This window comes from Rhinolophus ferrumequinum, chromosome 15 (assembly GCF_004115265.2).
Source record: "Rhinolophus ferrumequinum isolate MPI-CBG mRhiFer1 chromosome 15, mRhiFer1_v1.p, whole genome shotgun sequence".
Classification (NCBI taxonomy): Eukaryota; Metazoa; Chordata; class Mammalia; order Chiroptera; family Rhinolophidae; genus Rhinolophus; species Rhinolophus ferrumequinum.
In genome coordinates this window covers 16,887,689-16,907,496 of record NC_046298.1, presented here as the reverse complement: position 1 = coordinate 16,907,496, position 19,808 = coordinate 16,887,689, and the positions used below count along the sequence as shown (strand labels likewise).

The 19,808-nt window shown below is 58.4% G+C and overlaps 4 protein-coding genes across 20 annotated transcripts; 2 read left to right on the top strand and 2 right to left on the bottom strand.

Annotated features, from left to right (window-relative positions):
- Positions 1-352: 352 nt before the first annotated feature.
- Positions 353-5,584, bottom strand: HSF4 (heat shock transcription factor 4). Of its 10 annotated transcripts, none has more exons than XM_033129047.1 (13): positions 5,075-5,584; positions 4,359-4,467; positions 4,142-4,269; positions 3,918-4,042; positions 3,535-3,610; positions 3,331-3,395; positions 2,701-2,803; positions 2,332-2,473; positions 1,979-2,102; positions 1,333-1,438; positions 1,170-1,235; positions 965-1,034; positions 353-665 (listed from the first exon to the last, which is right to left on the bottom strand). In XM_033129047.1, exons 1-13 carry the CDS (start codon positions 5,195-5,197, stop codon positions 514-516), a joined length of 1,389 nt encoding a protein of 462 aa, XP_032984938.1. In that variant the 5' UTR covers positions 5,198-5,584; the 3' UTR covers positions 353-513. The 10 variants fall into 10 exon arrangements, with proteins under 10 accessions (XP_032984938.1, XP_032984932.1, XP_032984929.1 ...); XM_033129041.1 differs by having other exon boundaries at positions 1,979-2,206; positions 2,332-2,459; XM_033129038.1 differs by having other exon boundaries at positions 965-1,085; positions 1,979-2,206; positions 2,332-2,459; positions 4,359-4,814; positions 5,075-5,181.
- Positions 5,585-5,773: 189 nt separating this feature from the next.
- FBXL8 (F-box and leucine rich repeat protein 8) lies at positions 5,774-9,709 on the bottom strand. Of its 2 annotated transcripts, none has more exons than XM_033129057.1 (3): positions 8,657-8,883; positions 7,819-8,015; positions 5,774-7,085 (listed from the first exon to the last, which is right to left on the bottom strand). In XM_033129057.1, the coding sequence occupies exons 1-3, from the start codon at positions 8,735-8,737 to the stop codon at positions 6,113-6,115; spliced, it is 1,251 nt and encodes a 416-aa protein (XP_032984948.1). In that variant the 5' UTR covers positions 8,738-8,883; the 3' UTR covers positions 5,774-6,112. The 2 variants fall into 2 exon arrangements, with proteins under 2 accessions (XP_032984948.1, XP_032984949.1); XM_033129058.1 differs by lacking the exon at positions 8,657-8,883 and adding an exon at positions 9,592-9,709 and having other exon boundaries at positions 5,780-7,085.
- On the top strand, positions 9,026-14,901 carry TRADD (TNFRSF1A associated via death domain). Of its 6 annotated transcripts, none has more exons than XM_033129066.1 (5): positions 9,026-9,528; positions 12,834-12,992; positions 13,858-14,132; positions 14,215-14,407; positions 14,561-14,901. In XM_033129066.1, the coding sequence occupies exons 2-5, from the start codon at positions 12,842-12,844 to the stop codon at positions 14,869-14,871; spliced, it is 930 nt and encodes a 309-aa protein (XP_032984957.1). In that variant the 5' UTR covers positions 9,026-9,528; positions 12,834-12,841; the 3' UTR covers positions 14,872-14,901. The 6 variants fall into 6 exon arrangements, with proteins under 6 accessions (XP_032984957.1, XP_032984956.1, XP_032984952.1 ...); XM_033129065.1 differs by having other exon boundaries at positions 9,026-9,607; XM_033129061.1 differs by lacking the exon at positions 9,026-9,528 and adding an exon at positions 9,732-9,808.
- Positions 14,902-15,184: 283 nt separating this feature from the next.
- Positions 15,185-19,722, top strand: B3GNT9 (UDP-GlcNAc:betaGal beta-1,3-N-acetylglucosaminyltransferase 9). Of its 2 annotated transcripts, none has more exons than XM_033129059.1 (2): positions 15,185-15,314; positions 17,827-19,722. In XM_033129059.1, the coding sequence occupies exons 1-2, from the start codon at positions 15,302-15,304 to the stop codon at positions 19,044-19,046; spliced, it is 1,233 nt and encodes a 410-aa protein (XP_032984950.1). In that variant the 5' UTR covers positions 15,185-15,301; the 3' UTR covers positions 19,047-19,722. The 2 variants fall into 2 exon arrangements, with proteins under 2 accessions (XP_032984950.1, XP_032984951.1); XM_033129060.1 differs by lacking the exon at positions 15,185-15,314 and adding an exon at positions 16,243-17,487.
- Positions 19,723-19,808: the final 86 nt, after the last annotated feature.

Genomic DNA, 19,808 nt, shown 5'->3' with positions numbered 1-19,808 from the left:
CCCAGGTTCTTTACCCCTAACTTCTTGTCGACCCCTCTTCATCTGTTACAGATAAGGCTCAGAGAAGGGGACCAGCTTATCCAGGATCACGGAGCGGATGCATTGCGGAGCTGGGTGTGAAGCCCAGAGCCTCCACTTCCCGGAGATTGCAGTGGCTACGCACCAGCCCTAGATCCAGGCGGGAGGATCCGGGCCTAAGCAGAACTAGAAGCCGGCTCCCCAAGCACTCCACTCTCCAGGGGTTTCTCCATTAAAACCCTAGGATCTGGAGGCTTCTACGAATGCAAAGTAGCCTCCATACACCCATGACGTTTGTGCTCCCTGGTCGGTAGAGAAAAGAAACTAAAAACACAGGGGAAAAATGCGGTTTATGTGCACGACTTGGTAATGGGAAGGGGCCACCGAATTGTACGGTCTTGGCTCAGCCTCCGCCAGGGGGCGCCGGGAAGCCGAGAAGGATCTGCGGCTGCAGGCCAGCCCCTCAGTCAGGCTGGCTTCAAAGTGGAGAGCTGCTCAGGGAAAGGGATCAGCGCCCGGGACCAGATAGGAGGCCCGGCTCTCAGGGGGGCTGTAAATGGTTAAAGCTCCAGGCAGGCCGAGAGCTGGGCTTCCCAAAGCCGCGTGGACGTCCAGCAGGAGTGGTGCCTCTATAGTGGAGTCCTTCCCTACGAGGAGTGAGGCTATTATACTCAGCAGGGAGAAACAGTTCCCCCTTCTTGGTCACCCCCTCCTGTCTTCAGGGAAGGAGAGCCTCACCTGCCTTGCCATATAGTAAGTTAGGATGAAACATCCATTCTCAACCTCCCCACACTCATCCAGTGGTAAGGGGATGGGTGGCTTTAGTAGCTCTCTGCAGGCAGCCTGAACTGACGTCACTCAAAACACAAACAGCCCGGTCTATCCAATCACCATAGCTCAGGCCATTCAGGACCTCCCCCAGGTCCCGAGTCACCACAACCATTACCTGGGTCTGGAGAATTTAACCCCTTGACCGCCAGCTCAGTCTCACCCTTCTCTGGAACCAAGGGTTGCATCTGCATAGAAGAACCCCAGGAAGCAGTTGGGGAGGAGAGCTGGGGCTCTAGCTGAGAGAGAACAACCATGGACCAAAGGGCTTGGCTCAGCAACCCATAACCGCCTAACCTCCTCCCTCTCCACCCTCATGTTACCAGAGACAGCTCCATGTCCAAGTCCATCAGGGTCCATTCCTTCCCTTGGAGGCTGGGGCCCAGCACCTGGGGGAAGCTCTGGGTCAGTGGTGGCTTCCCCAGGCTGCACAAACAGCCGGACCCCATCAAGTACCATGCCCCTGCTTGCTGAGGGTGTACTCACATCCAGGGGCCCTGCAGGCTCCACACTTTCAGGAGGGGCCCGAAGTAGCATTGGAGACAGCAGACTCTCTGGGCTCTGGCCCCCCCTTTCCAGGCCCAGAGGCCCCCTGTGTACAGAGAACTGCTCTTAGCCTACAGTACCCCCCGCCCAATTAGGTTCCCAAGGAACCTGGAGACATCAGGATCTAAATCTGACAATATATAGAGAATGCTAGGAGAGGACCCACCGTGCATGTGCGCATGCACGCACACACACAGAGGGCACATAAGAGTGCCTTTGCTTCCTAACTTTGGCCTGAGGTTTGGGTTGTAGAGCTGGGGACTTGGGATATGTCCCCTCCCTATGCAATTGTCAATACCAGTGCTTCCTAAACTGATGTGTACATTACAATCTTTATAACCACCCCAATGATCTCATTTAAAATGCCGATTCCTGAGCCCTACCACAGGATGTTTCCACTTTCCAGGACCTCTGATGCTGGTACTCCTTAGAGCAACTCTGAGAAATCAGGTCAGATCATAGTGCCCGACAGCCCCCCAGCCACCAAAGGGTCGACAAGGCTGGGGAGTTTCAGGGGCCTACTTAGTGCTGGTCTAATTGCAAAAGTGGCCCACAGGGCTCAGTCAAGAATGGGCTCTCTGCTCACCTGCCAGATACCTCCCTGGGACCCCTTGGTTCAGGCTGTTGGGCATTCCTGGGTCCCTCAGGGCTGAAGCTCTCTTTCCCTTCCAGGATGGCCTGCACTACAGCCACAGGCAGCGCTGGGGGGGCTGTCACGCAGAAGTCACACCCATTTGGGGCCAGGGCCAGCCCAGCCTCACCTTCCCCTGCTGGGCTGGCCGGCTCTTCTTTGAGTAGTGCCAGGCCCTTCTCCCTGCACCAGAGAAAAGCTTCAACCAGACCCTGGCACTGACTTCTCCCCTACCCCCCACAGCTATCTGTGCTGCCAGCCCCTTCCCCACAGGCCCCCAGAAGGCTGCCCTTGTCTGTCCTTCTTACCTCTTTCCACCACTGGAGGGAGAAAGCCTGGTCCCTTCAGGGGATGGAGAGTCTTCTGGGATGTCAGAGATGGTGGGACCTCTGGCCCTGTAAGGGCTGCTGAGTCCCAATGTGGTCTCTGGGTGGGGCTGTAAAGAGAACACTAGGCCCAGCCCTTCACCCGAAGCCACAGGGTGAACCAGAACCCAACCAGTACCCACATGGACCAGGTCTAAAGGGGAAGGTTTGAAGTCCATGCTGGGGAGTCTGGTCTGGTGTGAGGGGGGAGAGGCTGGCCTCCATCTTCTCTTCTTGTGGGGGAAATGGAAACGAATAGGCTCTTCATAAGCTCAAGGGTACCCTAGGGAAGGGAGGAGAAGCAAAACCTACCAACTGGATAAAGTAGGGGTCCTGCAGGAGGGCACCAGGCAGGGGGCAGGCACCGAATTTGGCCGGTGTTGGACATGAGCTCCCCTCATCCAGCATCAGGGACCTGTGCAGGGTAGGGGAGCACAGGCAGGGCTCTGGGAAGGTTCATCTCCCATGCCCCTTAGCCTGTACCACCTCCCTCCCACAGGCCCCAGCAGCCAAGTCAGCAGAGCTGAGGCCTGTTGCCAGGGCATCAGTCACATGCTGGACACAGAAGGGGCTCCCCCCAGAGATGGAGGCCCTTTGGGGTTAGAGAGAGGAGGGAGGAAGCCTGACTTGAGCCCCAGACCCTCTGATGTTAGGATGCTTTTGGGTGAGGGGGAAGAGGCTGCTGGGGTGGAAATTTGAGGATAAGGTCCTAGAACTGAGGGATCTGAGTGGGGGATTTGGGGGTTTTGGTGGTGAAATTGGAGGAGAGAGGAAAAGTCCTGGAAGGAGGTTCTTGGGGAGACGGCTATGGGGTGAGAAAGACTGGTGGAGGGGGTGAGAATGAGGATTCTTGATGAAGAGGTTTCTGGAGGAGTCCCTCCAGCAGGAAGAGCGCTGAAAGAGGAGGTGCGGAGGGTGAGTGTCCCTGGCTTTCTCACTCACAGCTTTCTCTTAGCTCCTGCACTGCTGGACCCTCCCTGAAGTGGCCCAAAGAGGCACTGGATCAGCTGAAGAGGAAGTAAAGGGTTAATTCATCCTTTGGACCTTGCCCCCACCCTAACAAGGTACTTCCAGGTAGGTTAGAGGACTGGGGGAGGGGGATATTCAGGGGGAGGAGAGAAAAGTGGGGTGGGGGAAGAGAAATACCTTGCCAATGACACGATGCTGCTGACCGTGGCTCTGCCGCAGGGACACCACCTCCCTCCATAAGATGTCGTTCTGCCTGGGGGGAGGCGTGGGAGGGTGCGGAGGCATCTGAGAGTTCGCCCAGTCACCACTCCCCACACAATGGCAGGCCCCAACCTGCGACCACCCGGATAATCATCCATCGAGAACAGAGTTCTACAGCTCGGCCCATTTGTTTGGATGGAGGCACCAAAGCGTGAGAGGAAGGAGCTGCCCAAACCGCCTGGCAGCCAGTGTCTTCTCTCTCAGACCCCCCTGCCCCCTCCCTGCCCTCCTCCTGCTCTTCCCCCCCTCCTCACCCCCCCTCCCGCTCTTCCCCCCTCCCCACCCCCCCACTCCCGCACTGCCTGAGCTCCCGCAGCCGCGCCTCGGTGCTCTCCTGTACTTCCCGCAAGGCCTGCACCTCGCCCAGCAGCCGGCCCAGGTCCTCAGGGCGCCAGCGGCCGTCGTCGCTGCGCAGCGCAGGCACCTGCAGGTGGGAGGCACTGTGGGGCCTGAGTCGCGTAGAACAGGGCCAGCCGCCCCAACACCCCAACCCAAGTTGTGTGGTTCCTGCACGCCGCCTCACCTTGCGCCGCACGCGTTCCAGTAGTTGCTCGCGACCGCGCACGAAGCTCGGGTGCTGAAACTCGACGTGGTCGCGCTCAGGCCTGAGCAGGCCGCCCTGCTCGATGCTCACCACCTTCCGAAAACCATCTAGGGAGTGGGACATGGGGGCGTAATTTGCCCCATCCCGGCGCACCAGGTCATCCATTCCCGCTTCCCGCCCGTCCTTAGGGACTCACACATGTTCAGTTGCCGCACAAAGCTGGCCATGTTGCTGTGTTTGAAGTACTGGGGCAGCACTTCCTTGGCGAAGCGGCTCTGGTCGCTTACGAGGAAACTGGTCCCGCGCTGCTGAGAATGCCGGCCGCCCGCCCACCCACCGTGGGGGCGGAGGCCCGACACTGTGAGAGGTGCCCGCCCACGGCCAGGCCCGCGCTCTGGCGCGGCGTACACACACTCACACTCACTCTGGGGACTGTCACTCATGGGGACACGGGAGGAGGCCAGGCTAGAACCAGCTCTGAGGCCTACCCTGGGGCGGGCGGCCACAGGAAATCCCTACCCCAACACGACCCAGACTCCTTACTCGGTTCCCGGGAAGGAGGAGCAGAGGCCAGATCTGGGTCCCAGCCCTGCGATGTGACTGAGCTAGAACCAGACCCAGGCCTTCTCGTTTGGTCTGTTTTCCGATCTCTCTGATGACATGGGATGGGAAGTAAATTACCACAAAGATTCCTCTGGCTCTAGGTCTCCAGAAAGCTCCCACCCTTTCCTCGGCAAGGAGGAAGTCGCCTCACCTCCATCTCGCACACGCCCTCCAAGATAAACTACCCTGGGCAGCTGAATTGAGGGACCCACAGCCGCATCCCAAGCCACGGTTGGGTGGGTATGGATGTTCACTGACGTTGAGGGATCCCGGGTACCACTGGGGGAGTCAAAGGGCCCCAGCCCTCACCGGGCTCCAGCGGATCAGGTGGTCGGTGCTGGAGTCACCCACCAGCGTCCACAGCTTGCCGAGGAAGGCAGGCACAGGGCTGGGGCCCGGCTCCGTGGGCAGCGCGGCTGGCGCTTCCAGCATGGTGTAGTTTCAGCCTGGCAAAGCTCTAAGCCCGGGCGCCGCGGGCTTGTCAAAGCCGCAGAAAGTGCTGTGTTTGCCTCCCGCCCCGCCCTACTCCGCCTCCGGGAGCTGGGTCAGGTGGGGGCCACGTGCGAACCCGCCAGGCGGGGCTCAGACCCGGGCCTCAGCACCAGCAGACCGTAAGGGCAGGCTGGGATCGGCTGTGTGTGAAGGGGTGCGGTGGGAAGGGAGACCTGGGTTCGAGTTCCACCCTTGTCATGCCTGCTGTTTCCCGTTTTGGGGGGAGGGAGGGGAAAAATAGCTGGTATGGGCTGGCAAAGTCCTAGATAGAAGGCGATGGCTGTGGGCAAAGTGAAGCCCAGAGTAGAGCGGGCCAAGAGGGATAGGGAAGGGAGGGGGTGAGAAGTGGACACCTTTCCGCCAAACCGTGGGCGGAATTCCAAGAATGCGGGGTGCTGTCGGCCCTGACTCCCGCAGCAGCATCAGTACACTGGAACTTGAGGTCTCGATGTTTCTCATCCCTGTCCAGACGGCTCCTCGGGCCTCTGCAGGCTCCCCTCCCTCCCTCTCCAGAGCCGACCCAGGCTTTCACAGGATGCAGGGTTTATTTCACTCACTCCTGATGTCCGGCCTGCGCCTGTGTCATCCCCTCCCACACCACACCCGGGCTGCAAAGCTAGCGCAGCGTTTGCAGAAGACGGAGGCTGGAGGAGGGTGGTCCCAGTACAGGGACAGTGGGTGTCGGCAGATGTCGAGAGCACCGAGTGGACTCATGGACCACCCACCCCATCCCCAAGAAGCAACGGAGTCCTGAAGGAAGGGCTTAGCAGTTGGCGTGTGCCCAGGCAAACCCACCCAGCATCTTAGAGGCCACACATCAGCTGGGGCAGGGGGTGGGGGGACGGATTCGCCTTATCACGCCACAAGCATGGGCCTCCAAGGATGTGGCTCCCGCGTTAGTTTAAGAGTGTAGCTGCGCAGGTGCGGGCAGTGAGCACGAAAGGCCTGCAGAACCGAGGGTCGTACCACGCAGAAGCAGTGCACTTCGCGCAGGCCCGCGCAGCGCGCCGCCAGCAACTCCAGGGCGGCGTCCAGCTCCGCAGAGGCGGCGGCGCGCACCTCGAGCACGCGCAAAGTTGCAGCGTAGTGTTGCGCTGCGAATTCTAACGGACCTACGGTGTCGGCAGAGAGGCAGAGGCGCAACGCAGCCACCGGTACTGCAGGCTGCAGGATGCGCCTAACGCTCTCAGCAGGCAGTGCCGGTTCCAGTTCTAGCTCCACGGACAGTCCAGGGTGGCGGCGGCGCAACGCGGCCCAGGCGTCATCAGGGAGAGGGGGTGCTCGTGCGTCCTCGGGGCACGCGCATCGCAGGGCCAGGAGAGCGAAAGGCGCGCGGTGCGGCGCCGTCAGCGCCTCCAGGGCTGTGTACGATAGGCTGGCTAGGGGCAGGCCGAGGGCGCGCAGGCACGGGCAGGCCTCTAGTAGCTCAAGCACGGACCCCGGACCCACGCTGCCCACCAGCGTACTGTTGTTCAGGAAAAGGCTGCGGAGCTCGGGGCAGCCGCGTGCCACCTGCAGCACTAGCTCGTCGTCTAGAGTGAAGGGCAAGCGCCGGAGGTCAAGGTGATGCAGCTGGCGGGCGGCCCGGCAGATGGCGTGCACAGCGTCCAGGACGTCGCGGCCCGCATCGAAGAGTGGTTTCTCTCCACGGCACTCCAGGCAAAGGCTTCGAAGCCCCGGGGAACGTCCCACCAATGCGGTCAGCAGCTCCGTGGCCGCCCTGCGGCTCGGCTTCTTCGACGGCTCAAATTCCAGGCGTAGGTTGTGAACATGTTTCAGGCAGGCGGACAGATATGGTATCAGTATGCCTTCTCGCTCACAGTCACAGCTTGGGGTTACAGCGGTGGAGAAAAGGCATCAGCCATGTCCCCGCGAGCCGAAGAGAAGTCTCTACCCATTCGTCTGCCTGGTGGCCAGATACCATCCCCTCTTCCCTACCCACACACCTCTCTATCCCTACCATGCCTGGTTGCCCCAAAGTAGCCACTAATGCTAGGAGGGAACACCCATCCTAGCAAATCACGAAGACTTCTGATGGCGTCTGCCACAAGCTGAAACCCTGGCAGGGAGAGCCAATGATATTTTAGGAACTGGGCTTTCTCAGCTGTCTCTAAGGAGGTGGGGCATGACCAAGTTCATATTCCGCCCGTCACTCCTTAGCTGAATGATCTACAGGACGTGATTAAATCTCTGCCTCAATTTCCTATCTGTGCAATGGAGATAATAATACTACCTATTAATATATGTAAGGCACTTAGAACAATGGTTGGTACATACCGTGTTTCCCCCGAAAATAAGACCTCACCGGAAAACAAGCCCTAGCATGATTTTTCAGGAGGACATCCCCTGAACATAAGCCCTAATGCGTCTTTTGGAGCAAAAATTAATATAAGACCCGGTCTTATTTTCGGGAAACACGGTAGTAGGTGGCTAAGAAAGGTTAGTAATGATTATGCTTTTTAATATGGGGAGAATCACTGAATCTCCCCAACCCCTGACTCTACGGAGAGAAGGAGAAGAGGATAGGGTGGCAGGAGGAAGGAGGGGAAAGGCCAGCTTACCTGATGTTCGTGTCATGCCACACGGCACTGCAGGTGGCAGCAGCAGCCCAGGCTCTGCAGACCCTGGCGGCTGCCCCACGGTCCCGCAGGGACAGGTGGCGAAAGATGAGCGCCAGTACCTCCTCAGGCAGTTGCTGTCCAGACTCGGCCATTGCCCGGGGCTGGGTGGGGGCTGCGCTACTTCCAGCAACTCCGGCCTGGAGAGAGAGGGACGTCCCTGAGCTCAGGAAGGCCAGAGTGTTGAAGGGAACACCGGAACTTATGTAGGAACTTATGTATACTCGTGGCCCAGAAGCCGCTACATAATTTGCAGCGCAAAATGAAAATGTGGTGCTCTTTGTTCAAACCATTAAGAATTTCAAGTCAGTGACAACAGCATTTAAACAAGTTATTAAATCAAGCATAGGGCCCTGTGCGACTGCAGAGGCCTCAGACCCATGAAATCGGCCTTGGATGCCGAAGGATTTCTGATTCTCCTTTAAACTACGTTATCACTTGTTGAAAATAAAAATGCCCATTTTATGCAGTATTAGAAGGAACGCAACCATGCCCTATGCGCAAAGTTGATACTGCCGAATACCCGGCTTTTGGACGATGCTATAGGATCTTCCCGCCCAGTTACTAAAGTCTTTCATGGGGAAGTTGGAGGGCGCTTGCACAAGCCTTGACTCTGGACAACCCAGTCCTCCCCACCCCCCAGCTCAGAGAAGACGCCTCGCCTCCCCCTGCTTCCCTATACACGCACAGAGCTGCCAGACTAATCGTCCAGGGGTCACAGAACTGCTTCTCTCCCAGCTTAGACCCTGAGTACTAAGAAAGGACTGGGTCCAAGCCTCACCAGAAGGGCCACTGAAATCATTGGGCTTCTCAGACAGCGCGGGGCCAAATAATCACCCGGACACTTGTTCACAATACACATTCCGCGGACCCAACTACAGGACTCAATCAGGTTCTCCGGAAAGAGTAGGCAATCTGAATTTCAACAAACGCCAGTTGACTCCGCAGGTCCCAAGTTGAGAAATCCGTCCTAACCCCGCCAATCACAAGAGAGTGACGACAGGGTTAATCGGGCAGCAGCATTAGAGATTTTTAATTGGCAGAGATCATAAGCCAATCAGAAGGCGGGGACTCGGGTGGGGCACCGTTGAATCCGCCCTAAAAAGGGAGGCTCCTTCCCTTCCGCCACTTCGCTAGGGAGAGGTTCTGAGAGCTTCCAATGAAAGGCCGGTGGGAGAAAAGCTTAGGCCGGAGGGGCTCTGGGTTCAAGTTCCGATCCTGACCTCGGAGCAGCCCAGAATTCCCGTGGGATTCTGCAGATCCAACCCGAAGTGCGGGCTTTCCCTGGCGGGCGTCGTTGGAAAGTGTGCGTCCTCTTTGAGGTTGCCAATTTAAAGCTGCTTGAAGCAGCTTAAATGTTGTACACAACATTTAACACCACCTGCCGGTTTTCTATATTCCCGTATTTTGCAAGCTAATGGTCCTTGCTGGAATTTGCACGTGTATCCTGGAGCTTCAGATACCTTCGGACAGGCTTGAACCTGGGATCCACCAGCACCCCGTTCTGAGTGTCAGGGAGTAGCAGAGTTCCTCGAGCTCGAACCCTAGAAGGCACCAGAAAATTCTGGTCCCCAGGGGACGCCCCCTTGTTAATTCATCCGTTTTCCGCCGGAGGAAGCGGGGCTGCTCTCATCCTGGAGCTCTAACGGCCACGTAAGAACCGCAATCCCCTTTCCGCGGGCAGTTTTTCCTACCGTCTAACCTCGGGTGTCTTACCTGCTCAGTGGACCAGGTGAGCTTTGCCCAGAGGCTGGGGACTCGCGGTGGAGGAGTGGGCTAGAAGGAGAGGCGGGGAGTCGGAGGGGCGGGACGCCGGGGCGGACGGGGCGGCTCGGACTGGGGCGCCGCCTCTGCGCTCCGCGCACACCCGGAAGCAGCACGAGTCCAGTGGAGCCCGGCGGGAGTAGGATCGGGGCCGGGCCCCGGCAGCCAGGTTAGTTGAGGGGGGGAGGGGCCTTCCCGGTGCGGGAGCTGAGGTGGATCCTGGCTCAGGAGCGTTGGTGCGGCGCGATTGTCACCAGCGGCTGCCCGGGCCAGGTGGGTGCGGCGGCCTATTGGGCTGTTTCCGTGGGAGGCAGGAGAGAGGGTACTGACCTTGGCCCCCGCAAGTTCCAGGTCCCAGCTAGGGGCTTTCGAGAGGCCGCAGGGCTCTGGGGGTGTGAGGGCGGGGCTGGTTCTGAACGGATCTGTGAGCGGAGAACCCTTGCCCGCCCCAGCCAGTAGCGCCTGCGAAACACCAGCATGAAGGTGGTCTAGTGGGACGCTGGGGAGCTTCTCTCGAGAGCTCGGAAGCGGCGCAGCTGAGCAGGGGGCACGCCTGCCTGGATACTGGGAGCCCAAAGCTTTCAGGCCGTTGCCGCCCACCTGGCTGGCTGGAGTAGGGGCTGCCTGGGAACTGTTAGACTGTGTTAGTGGGGCGCTGGCCCCTGGTGGTAGAGGCGTATTTTCTTGAGTCGGTACCCATGTGTCCGTCAGTCTCAGGTCAGGTAAGCGTTTCCAGGCCCAAAGAAAGGCGGACTCCGGGTGGGTTTGCGCGGGGCTTCCCAAGGAGGGGCTTCTGTGGAAGGACATGTAGGATGGAATTCCCAAGGGGACGACGGGAGCCAAGGGCTCCAGCCGACCTGTTTGACTTCTCCCATTTGTCCAGTCCTGTGAGTGTGATGGCGCATCCCCCACTCCTCCAGGTTTCCAGTACCCCCTGGCAGGTCTGAGGGGAAAATTCGGCCCAGTCCCGCCCCCACTTCCACCCCTTGGGCAGGACCATATCCATCGGGTCAGCACCCTCAAGTAAGGGGGCTAAGAAGACGTGAAAGAGAAAGAGGAAATGTTTCCAGGACAGGTTCCTACACTCTTCTGCCACCTGGGCCACTCCCCCAGGGGACCCCAGGGGACTACAACTCGTGGTCTCACTTGTCACCTACAGAGTGTCTCACCTTTTTTTTTGGCTTTTTAAGAAAAACATTTGCCTTTTTAATACAAAGGAAATGTGTCTACTTTATAGATAGAATATTGTTAAATACAATGAAAATTAAAATCCCCCAAATCTCCTCCCACCCCCATAGACTACTGTTTTAGGTAAATACACAACTATTAATATGTTTTCTATCAAAAGGTTACAGGCAGCTGAGGGGGGGACTCAAAAGGCGTGTCCCCTGTGCTCAGACCCAGAGTAGGACCATCACCAGGTATCGTTTCTCTTGCCAGGTCTGAATGATGCTGGAGGGCCCCTCCCCAGTTATTGTCCCGGCTTTGGCTCTCAGGTTAGGGCCTGGGGGCAGATCTGAAACAGCCTCTGCTTTGAGCTCAGGATTCCTGCTCCCTCCCCAACAATGTCCAAAGCTTGTGGTCCTGGCTCCTTCTGGTACCTCTCCTCTGAGGTTCCCTGTCCCTCATGTAAATGGATGCCAGCCTATCTGCCCTGCCCAGGGCAATGATGTCCAGGGTGCTCACAGCTAGGGCTCAGCACTCCCTCCTAGCCCACCACATGTAAGTGCTGAATACCAGAGATTGAATAAGTGTGGTAGATGGGGCAGGAGGTGGGGTCTTGAACCTATGTTTCAAGAGTGGGACTCAGGTGAGGGGGTGAGGAAGAGGCAGGGCAGTTTCCCACCTACTGCCTCATGGGAGGCCACTGAGGCTCAGTGCAATGGTTACCTGGCTGGGAATTTTGCCCCTTAGCCCTCAGGATTTTGTCAGAAGATAGATGGAGGAGATTCTATCACCAAGGGGCCCTGGCTCTGTCCGGACAGAGAAGAAATCTGTAATAGAACAAATTGAGTTGCATAAGACAAAAGCCCAGTTTCAAGGACTTCAGAACAAAAAGGAATGATTTAGCTCACATACCGTGTTTCCCTAAAAATAAGACCTAGCGAGACTATCAGCTCTAATGAGTCTTTTGGAGCAAAAATTAATATGAGACCCGATCTTATATAAGACCCGGTCTTATATTATATTAAGACCGGGTCTTATATTACATTTTGCTCCAAAAGACATTTTAGAGCTGATGGACCGGTTAGGTCTTATTTTCGGGGAAACACAGTTACTGAAATGGCCAGGATGCAGCTAGAGCCAGGGGCATAGTGTGGTTCTGAGTGCACCTCTTCATCTCTGGGTTCTGCTTTCTGCTGTGTCAGTTTCATTCTCAGCCAGGCACTTCCCAAGCAGGGCCAAAGGAGACCCACCCTTCCAGCTCAGCCTCGAAGGGAAACCACTCCTCTTTCCTATTGGTCCAGCCAAAGTGGCAGGTTGATGTAATTGGTCCAACTTGAATCTATCCAACTCTGAGCTAATCATTTCAGAAAGATGAATGGAATATCCAGATTGGCCAGGCCTGTTTTACATGCCCACACCTGGACTAGGGAATGGGGTTTGCCCTCCCACAGGCACATGGATTGAGAAGAGGGAAAAGGGACCGCCCCAAAGGTCAGTCAGGATTGGGGAAGGGAATCTGGTTAGGCACAAACTATAGGTGTCCTTTGAAGTGGAAAAACAGGATTATAGTAGGCATGTAGGTGAGAAAACTGCTGTGGGGGAGGGGAGCTGTGGTCCCACAGGGATCAAGTTTAAGCTGAGGACATACCAGGGCATGGTTCTGGTTGGCTGTGGCGCATGGGCACCATTCAGGATAAAGATGTCTCCTGTCAGCTTTGGTAAGAGACACCCTGTCCTGAGGAGGGGACAGAACTCCTCTGCTCCCACTGGAGGACAGTACCTCTCCTCTCCTGCCACTGTGACCCTGGGCTCTTTCTATGAGAAGGCAGTGGAGGGACAGTCCTCACTGCAATTTTGGGCTGAGCTGGGCTGGACTGTGCAGAGCCAGACACACAGGGGCTGCCTGTGGGATGGTGTACTTCCTCTCACAGGTGTGCTAGGTGGGTGGACAGCTGGACCACGCGGGACTGGAAGGTTGTCTCCAGGGCCTGGATGGGAGTAATCTGGATGCCTGTCTGCATCTCCAGGAGGCAAAATGGCGGCTGGGCCAAAGGGGCTCGAGGAGTGGGTGGGCAGCGCATACCTGTTTGTGGAGTCCTCCCTGGACAAGGTGGTCCTGTCAGATGCTTACGCTCACCCCCAGCAGAAGGTGGAGATGTACAGGGCTCTGCGGACTGCATTGGCAGGTGCGTGGTTGAGCCGGCACTTGAAGCGGAAGGGGCGGCCTGGGGGCCTTTTGTGGGCGGGGCCAGGGCTGAGACCCCACCTCTTCAGTTCCGTGGGCCTATGCTTAACCACCGCGTTAGGGAAAGGATGTGATGGGGAGGAGAGGGGGTGGACGAATGGCTTCATAGGCTGTCTTCTCTGTTACGCAGGTGTGCCCTTGGGTGTAGACATGTGTCTCCGTGTCTTTGTAAGATCTACCTATGAGTGCACTAACATCCCACTCGATGTCCCTCACTCGCCAGACCAGCCGGCTCACTGCTTTCTACTAATCGCGCATCTATTTTCCTCTCTTACTGCTGCACTCCTTGTCCAAGACCCCTTCCTAGTACCTACCTTTCGGGTCCCCCTTTCCCATGTCAGGGCAGAGGCGACAGGAAGCCGGTTGGGGGATCCGGCCTGGGCCCCAAAGTGGCTAGAGCCCCTCTCCTTCCGGGGCAGCCGGAGCTGCGCTTGGAGGCGGAAGATCTGAGACCTCTCGCCCTTCCCCTGCCCTGCTGGCCGCCTACCCAGATGGCTTGGCTGCCCAGGGCATACTCCCCTTTCTGTGCTGGAGTCTCTCCCCCACGTCCCTTTTGCCCACCTTGATTTGGGGCTCCAGGGATGGGGTGGGGGGTACCCACTCCGCCTAAGGGTGCTCCCTGTGGTAGGTCCTGGCCTTCATTCTGGGTTGTTGCTGTTTGCCTCCCAATTTTGTCTCCCGGCTGGGAGCTTTGGGGTAACCCCGCGTCCCCAGGTCTGGGGATGGGAAGGGCTCTGACTGTGGACCTCACCCCTCCTGCGTCCCCGCATGGGGACCACCTGACGCCTGACTGCCCGTCTCGGCAGAAAACGGGAGCCCAGATATGCTGCAGATGCTCAAGATTCACCGTAGCGACCCGCAGCTGATCGTGCAGTTGCGTTTCTCAGGGCGCCAGCCCTGCAGGCGCTTTCTCTGCGCCTATCGCGAGGGGGCGCTGCGCGCCGCGCTAGAAAGCCGCTTGGCTGCGGCGCTCGCCCTGCGCTCCTTGCGATTGCAACTGGAGCTGCGCGCCGGCGCGGAGCTGCTGGACGCCTTGCTCACCGATGAGGAACGCTGTTTGAGTTGCATCTTCGCCCAGAAGGTGCGGCCGGGTGGGGGCCAGGACAGGGTGGTGCGGGGATCTGTAGCCAAGACCCCCACCGACTCCGCACTCCCCTCCCTAGCCCGACCGGCTCCGGGACGAGGAACTCGTTGAGTTGGAGTATGCGCTTCGGAAGCTGACGTGCGGCTCCGGGGGCCAGGGTGGCGACGTGGAGGTCGCTCTAGCCCCCTCGCAGCCCCAGTCGCCCACTCCATCGGAGGAGAAGCAGCCGCCGCCATCTGGCCAGACTTTTCTGTTCCAGGGTCATCCTGTAGGTGAGGCGCACACAGGCAGAGGCAGAGTCACCGGGAAGATGGAGTTGGGGAAGGAGTGAGGTCTGGGTCGGGAGATCGCCGGGCGGGAATAGCAAGGTACCGGCACTGTGGCTCCTTGAGCTTACTCCGCTTCCTACTCCCCCCAACCCGCAGTGAACCGGCCGCTAAGCCTGCAAGACCAACAGACGTTCGCGCGCTCCGTGGGCCTCAAATGGCGCAAGGTGGGGCGCTCTCTGCAGCGCGGCTGTCGCGCGCTGCGGGACCCGGCACTTGATTCTCTGGCCTATGAGTACGAGCGAGACGGGCTGTATGAGCAGGCCTTCCAGCTACTGCAGCGCTTTGTGCAGGCCGAGGGCCGCCGTGCCACACTGCAGCGCCTGGTGGAAGCGTTGGAGGAGAACGAGCTCACCAGCCTGGCAGAGGACTTGCTGGGCCTGGCGAATCCCGATGGCGGCCTGCCCTAGGCTGGGTACCAGACAAAGGGGCGATCAGCTAGTTGCCCAGCCGGGGTTTGGAGCACCTGAATGACCCTAGGTTCCCTTCTGCTGCTGCTGACCTCCTGTCCACCCACAGGACCCTGAGAGACCACAATTACAACCCTACTTAGCCAAACTGCTGGGCAGAGTTGACCCCTTCTTCATGAGTCAGATACCCACCATGCCTGCTGGGGTGCCACTGGGGATTCTGCCAGGGTGACCTGCTGCAGAAGGGGGCCTCACCTCACCCCCCCTAGAAGAGGGGCTTCAGGCCAGCCTTTACCTCTTAACTCATTGAACAGTCGCTCATTAGGCATCTGCCATGTCTTCGGCCTCATCCTGGGTACTGCAAATACTGTGGTGGACAAGATAGAGGAATCCTGCCTGCCCCCAGTTCACACTCGGTGTGGGATTCCGAATGTTAAGCAACAGTAATAAAATATTACCTGTTTCTTAATGTGAAAAATACAAGGAGTTGTGGGAGTACTGAGCAGGGGCCTAACCCAGGTTAGGGGTTAGGCTTCCTGGGAAAGACGATTATGAATAGGAGAGGAGACGAGGGGGCTGACAGAAGGGTAAAGTCCTGGGCATAGCCAGCCTCAGGTGGGGTCTTAAGGAAGATAAGAGGGATGGTAGAAGAACAGAAAGTTTGAGTGGCTGAACTTAGGGGTAGGTAGATTTGCAGAGACCAGTTCCACGTGGGGAAGGTAGATAGTGTGGGGTCTGGTAAGCCATTTTACAGAGTAGATTTTATCCCAAGGCCGGTGAGAAGCCTTTACAGAGTTTTGGGAGAGGGGGCTGGGAGGCTGGTGAGGACGCAGTGAGAGAGAGGTCAGTGGCCCAGGATGGGGCAGTGGCAGCAGAGATGGAGTCAAGGGGTGAACACCAAGAGCAGTTCAGCAGGAAGGGTAACAGGCCAGGTGACACTGGATGACGAGAGGTAAGAGGACCCCGGAGTTTCTGCCTTTGCCAATTGGATGGAGGGTGAGGCTTCCTTCTGAGATGGGAGCTGGGGGAAGTGAAGTGCTTGCTCTGTTTGGCATAAGTTGGGCATGATGTTCCTGTAGAACATCCAGGGAGAGTCAGAGGACAGCTGGTTCTATAGTTTTGAGTTCAGCAGAGGGTCAACGCTAAAAATTCACGAATGGACAGGCGGTAGTGGGTGGGGTGGCCCCGGGAAAGGTCCTGAAGGACACAAACCAGAAAAGGAGCAGCCCAAAGAGGGAGATTTGGAAGCCAGGGAATTCTCTCCTGCTGTGATGGAAGCTGCAGATCAGTCAAGGCCAAGGAGTGTTGCTGGAGTGGGGGGGGGGGGAAGGCGACTAGGTGGGGGCTGTTTCTGGAACATGGAGGGGACAGCCCGAAGCCAGACCACAGGAGGGATGGGAAGTGAGGCAGTACAGAAAACCAGAACAGAAAACTGAGAAGTCTGTGAACAGGAGAATGAAGCTCAGGAGGGAGAGTTTGCTTTTTAAGGAAGAACATTGTTGGGAAGAAGTCGGAAGGAGCAGACATAGCCACTGGAAAGAGGATGGGGCTGGGTCGCAGTGCTGGTTCCTGTAGGTTGCCCTCAAACTCGGGGGCAGGAGCGGGGGTTGTCTACTCCAGGCCCCACTGCATGGTTTGGGACTGGAAGCTCTGAGTTCTAGGAAGACCGTTGGCAGCAGAGCTAGGCAAGGACTGGACGCTCAATCTCCAGAGCACCTCTCTGCCTGTCTCGGTTCCAGATCAAACCCTTGGCTCACTGGCCTACTCCAGGAGTCCCCCAATCTGGCCTTCAGTGGCCCAGGCTTGGTTATTTCTATCTGCAAGGAGGCTGTGCTGGTCTGGGGCACTAGGGACAGTGGGCCTCAGAACTGCCTCTGGAAAGACGACTGAAGGTTAAAGCACACAGGGTGGGCCCCTGTCCTGTGTCCCAGTGGGGCAAGGGAGAATAGAAGGAAGAGTCGGGGACTGAATTCCAGAAGACGTGAGGCAGTGCTCTTACCTTCTGCCTGTATGATCCTGGGCAAGTCACTTAGCTCAGGAGTAGTTTCTAGGTCCTGTCTGGTGAAACCAGGGATCCTGATGAGCTGAGGAAAGGCGCTTCCAAGGATGGGCTGGGATAATGGCCCCGTGGATGACTAGGACGCTGGGCCCTAGGGATTTGGGAACCAGCCTGTCCTGGGGCTTCTGCCAGCCCAGACCATGCCCCACTCCACAGAAGTAGGGGCGCGGGTGGGAAGCCTAATGACAGGCTAATGCTTCTTCCTGTCTGCCTCCTCTCAAAGGAAGATTTGGGGAGTTTGAGCCTGTAGCGAGACAAGAACCCACCTCTTCGGGCCTTCCCATAGTTGCCCATAAAGATCCCACTCAGATAAGTCCTCACTCGGACACAGCGCTCCCTGCGGCGCTGGGGTGGAGCTGAGCTCAGCTGTCTGGGCGCGCACAGCTGGAAGGTCACGTGGCAGCGGCTCCAGCCCCCCCTTCCTGCCAACGCTGCATTTGGCCCAGGTCCTGTCCATGGCCGCCCTTGGGACCCTGCGTTGAGCCCTGGAGGCCCTGGCGTCCAGGGCTGCGCCGTTCCCAAGGGCCGAGTGCGTCAGGATCCCAAGGACAGACGTGGTGGGTAGGAAGGGGTGCAAAGGATTCGGTCTCAGCGTGGGGAAGGCGGGCGGGGTGGTGCGGAGGCTCACTGTTTCCTCTGCCCCGGCCTTAGGGCACGGTCCTGGGCCTGAGCTGAGGGGGTGGGAGTTGGCTACTTGGGGGACTTCTTGCCCTTTGCCGATGCGGGTGGGGGAGTCAGGGCCTAGAGTAAGAGGACACCGGAGAGGGATGAACGGCCAGTAGCTGGAGACTCCCGGGGATGTGTGGCACCGTTCCCTGGGGGGTGCGGGACGGCGGGGATGAAAGCCCCTATCGGCGGCTGGCTTCCACATCGCGAGCTGTTGAGTCTCTTTGCAGGGAGTGCGGGCTGCGGCCACACGGACATGAGGCGGAGGCTGCGTCTACGCGGGGACGCCTCGCTCACGTTGCTCCTGGGCGCCGCACTCGGCCTCCTGCTCTATGCGCAGCGCGATGGCACGGCCCCAACGACCAGCGCGCCGGGAGAGCCAGGGAGGACAGTGCCGGGGCCCACCCCCGGGTTCCGTTTATTCCAGGCTCCGAACAAGGGCGCAGACCTGCAGGCCTACGAAGAGGACACGCTGGAGCCGCCCACGCCCACGGGACCCTTTGACTTTGGCCGCTACCTGCGCGCCAAGGACCAGCGGCGCTTCCCCCTGCTCATTAACCAGCCGCACAAGTGCCTAGGCGGTGGAGCACCCGGCAGGGGACCCGACCTACTCATCGCCGTCAAATCGGTGGCAGCGGACTTTGAGCGGCGCCAAGCTGTGCGCCAGACGTGGGGTGCTGAGGGTCGCGTGCAGGGGGCACTCGTGCGCCGTGTGTTCTTGCTAGGCGTGCCCAGAGGAGCGGGCTCAGACGGGGCAGGCACGCAAACTCACTGGCGCTCCCTGCTGCATGCCGAGAGCCGTGCGTACGCAGACATCCTGCTCTGGGCCTTCGATGACACTTTCTTCAACCTAACGCTCAAGGAGATCCACTTTCTGGCCTGGGCCTCGGCCTACTGTCACGACGTGCGCTTCGTTTTCAAGGGCGACGCTGACGTCTTTGTGCACGTGGGAAACCTGCTGGAGTTCTTGGCGCCTCGGGACCCGGCGCACGACCTGCTTGCGGGTGACGTGATCATACAGGCGCGGCCAATCCGCTTGCGAGCCAGCAAGTACTATATCCCCGAGGCTGTGTACGGCCTGCCGGCCTACCCGGCCTACGCAGGCGGCGGTGGTTTCGTGCTTTCAGGGGCCACGCTGCGCCGTCTGTCTGGTGCCTGCGCGCAGGTTGAGCTCTTCCCCATCGACGATGTCTTTCTGGGCATGTGTCTGCAGCGCTTGCGGCTCACACCTGAGTCTCACCCTGCTTTCCGCACCTTTGGCATCCCTCAGCCTTCAGCCGCGCCACACCTGCGCACCTTCGACCCCTGCTTTTACCGCGAGCTGGTTGTAGTGCACGGGCTCTCGGCTGCCGACATCTGGCTTATGTGGCACATGCTGAACGGGCCTCATGGGCCACCCTGTGCGCGTTCAGGGCCTGTAGCCGCCGGCCCCTTCCAGTGGGGCCCCTAGCCACCTACCACAGCCCCAAGCACCCCTCATGCAGACCCAGGATAGGAGTTTGAAGGGTAGGTTTCCCAGGTGGATTATTGCCGTGTATGTGTTTTTTCCCCAGAAATTGGCATAATTCAGGATCCAGCTCCAGATTGCCAGGTGTCTGCTTCCAAAGGGTTTCACGGAACGAAGACTGAGCCTGGTTCCTTTCGCCCCTACTGGGAGCGGGTCAGGAACCATCTAATGTCAACACACAGATAGCCATGGCTGAGGTGGTGGAGCACCAGACCCTTTGTCAAGCAGTGGGACATGTTCCGTTCTCCAGTACCAAGTAGGTGATGGTGGGGGTCATGGAATCTGACTAGACGCCTTGGTCTGGAACCCCTAGGATGACGCAGACACATGCAGGTCTTTCTCATGGCTGGAGCCCGCAGGTGATGGGGCCTGGCTTCAGGCTTCATGCAACTGGCAGGCATTCTGTCAAAACTGTTTGAAAGCAGGCATCTTGCTTCCCACCCGTCCCTCCAAATTGGATTATTAGTACTGTTGAGGTCTTCAGATCTTCTTTTGAGGTCTTTCTTGGAACCACCCTGTCCTGGGCCCTGGTTTGGCTGGAACACTAGTGATGGACGCAGAGGGACGACCATGCTTGGTCCTACCTAAAGTCCTTCCCAACCTCCAACTACACTTGGTACAAGGGCCTGTACCCACACAACTATGCCAATCTCTTACTGGAGGCTGTACTGCCCCCTTCGGAGGAGCCAAGGAACCTCTTCTCCT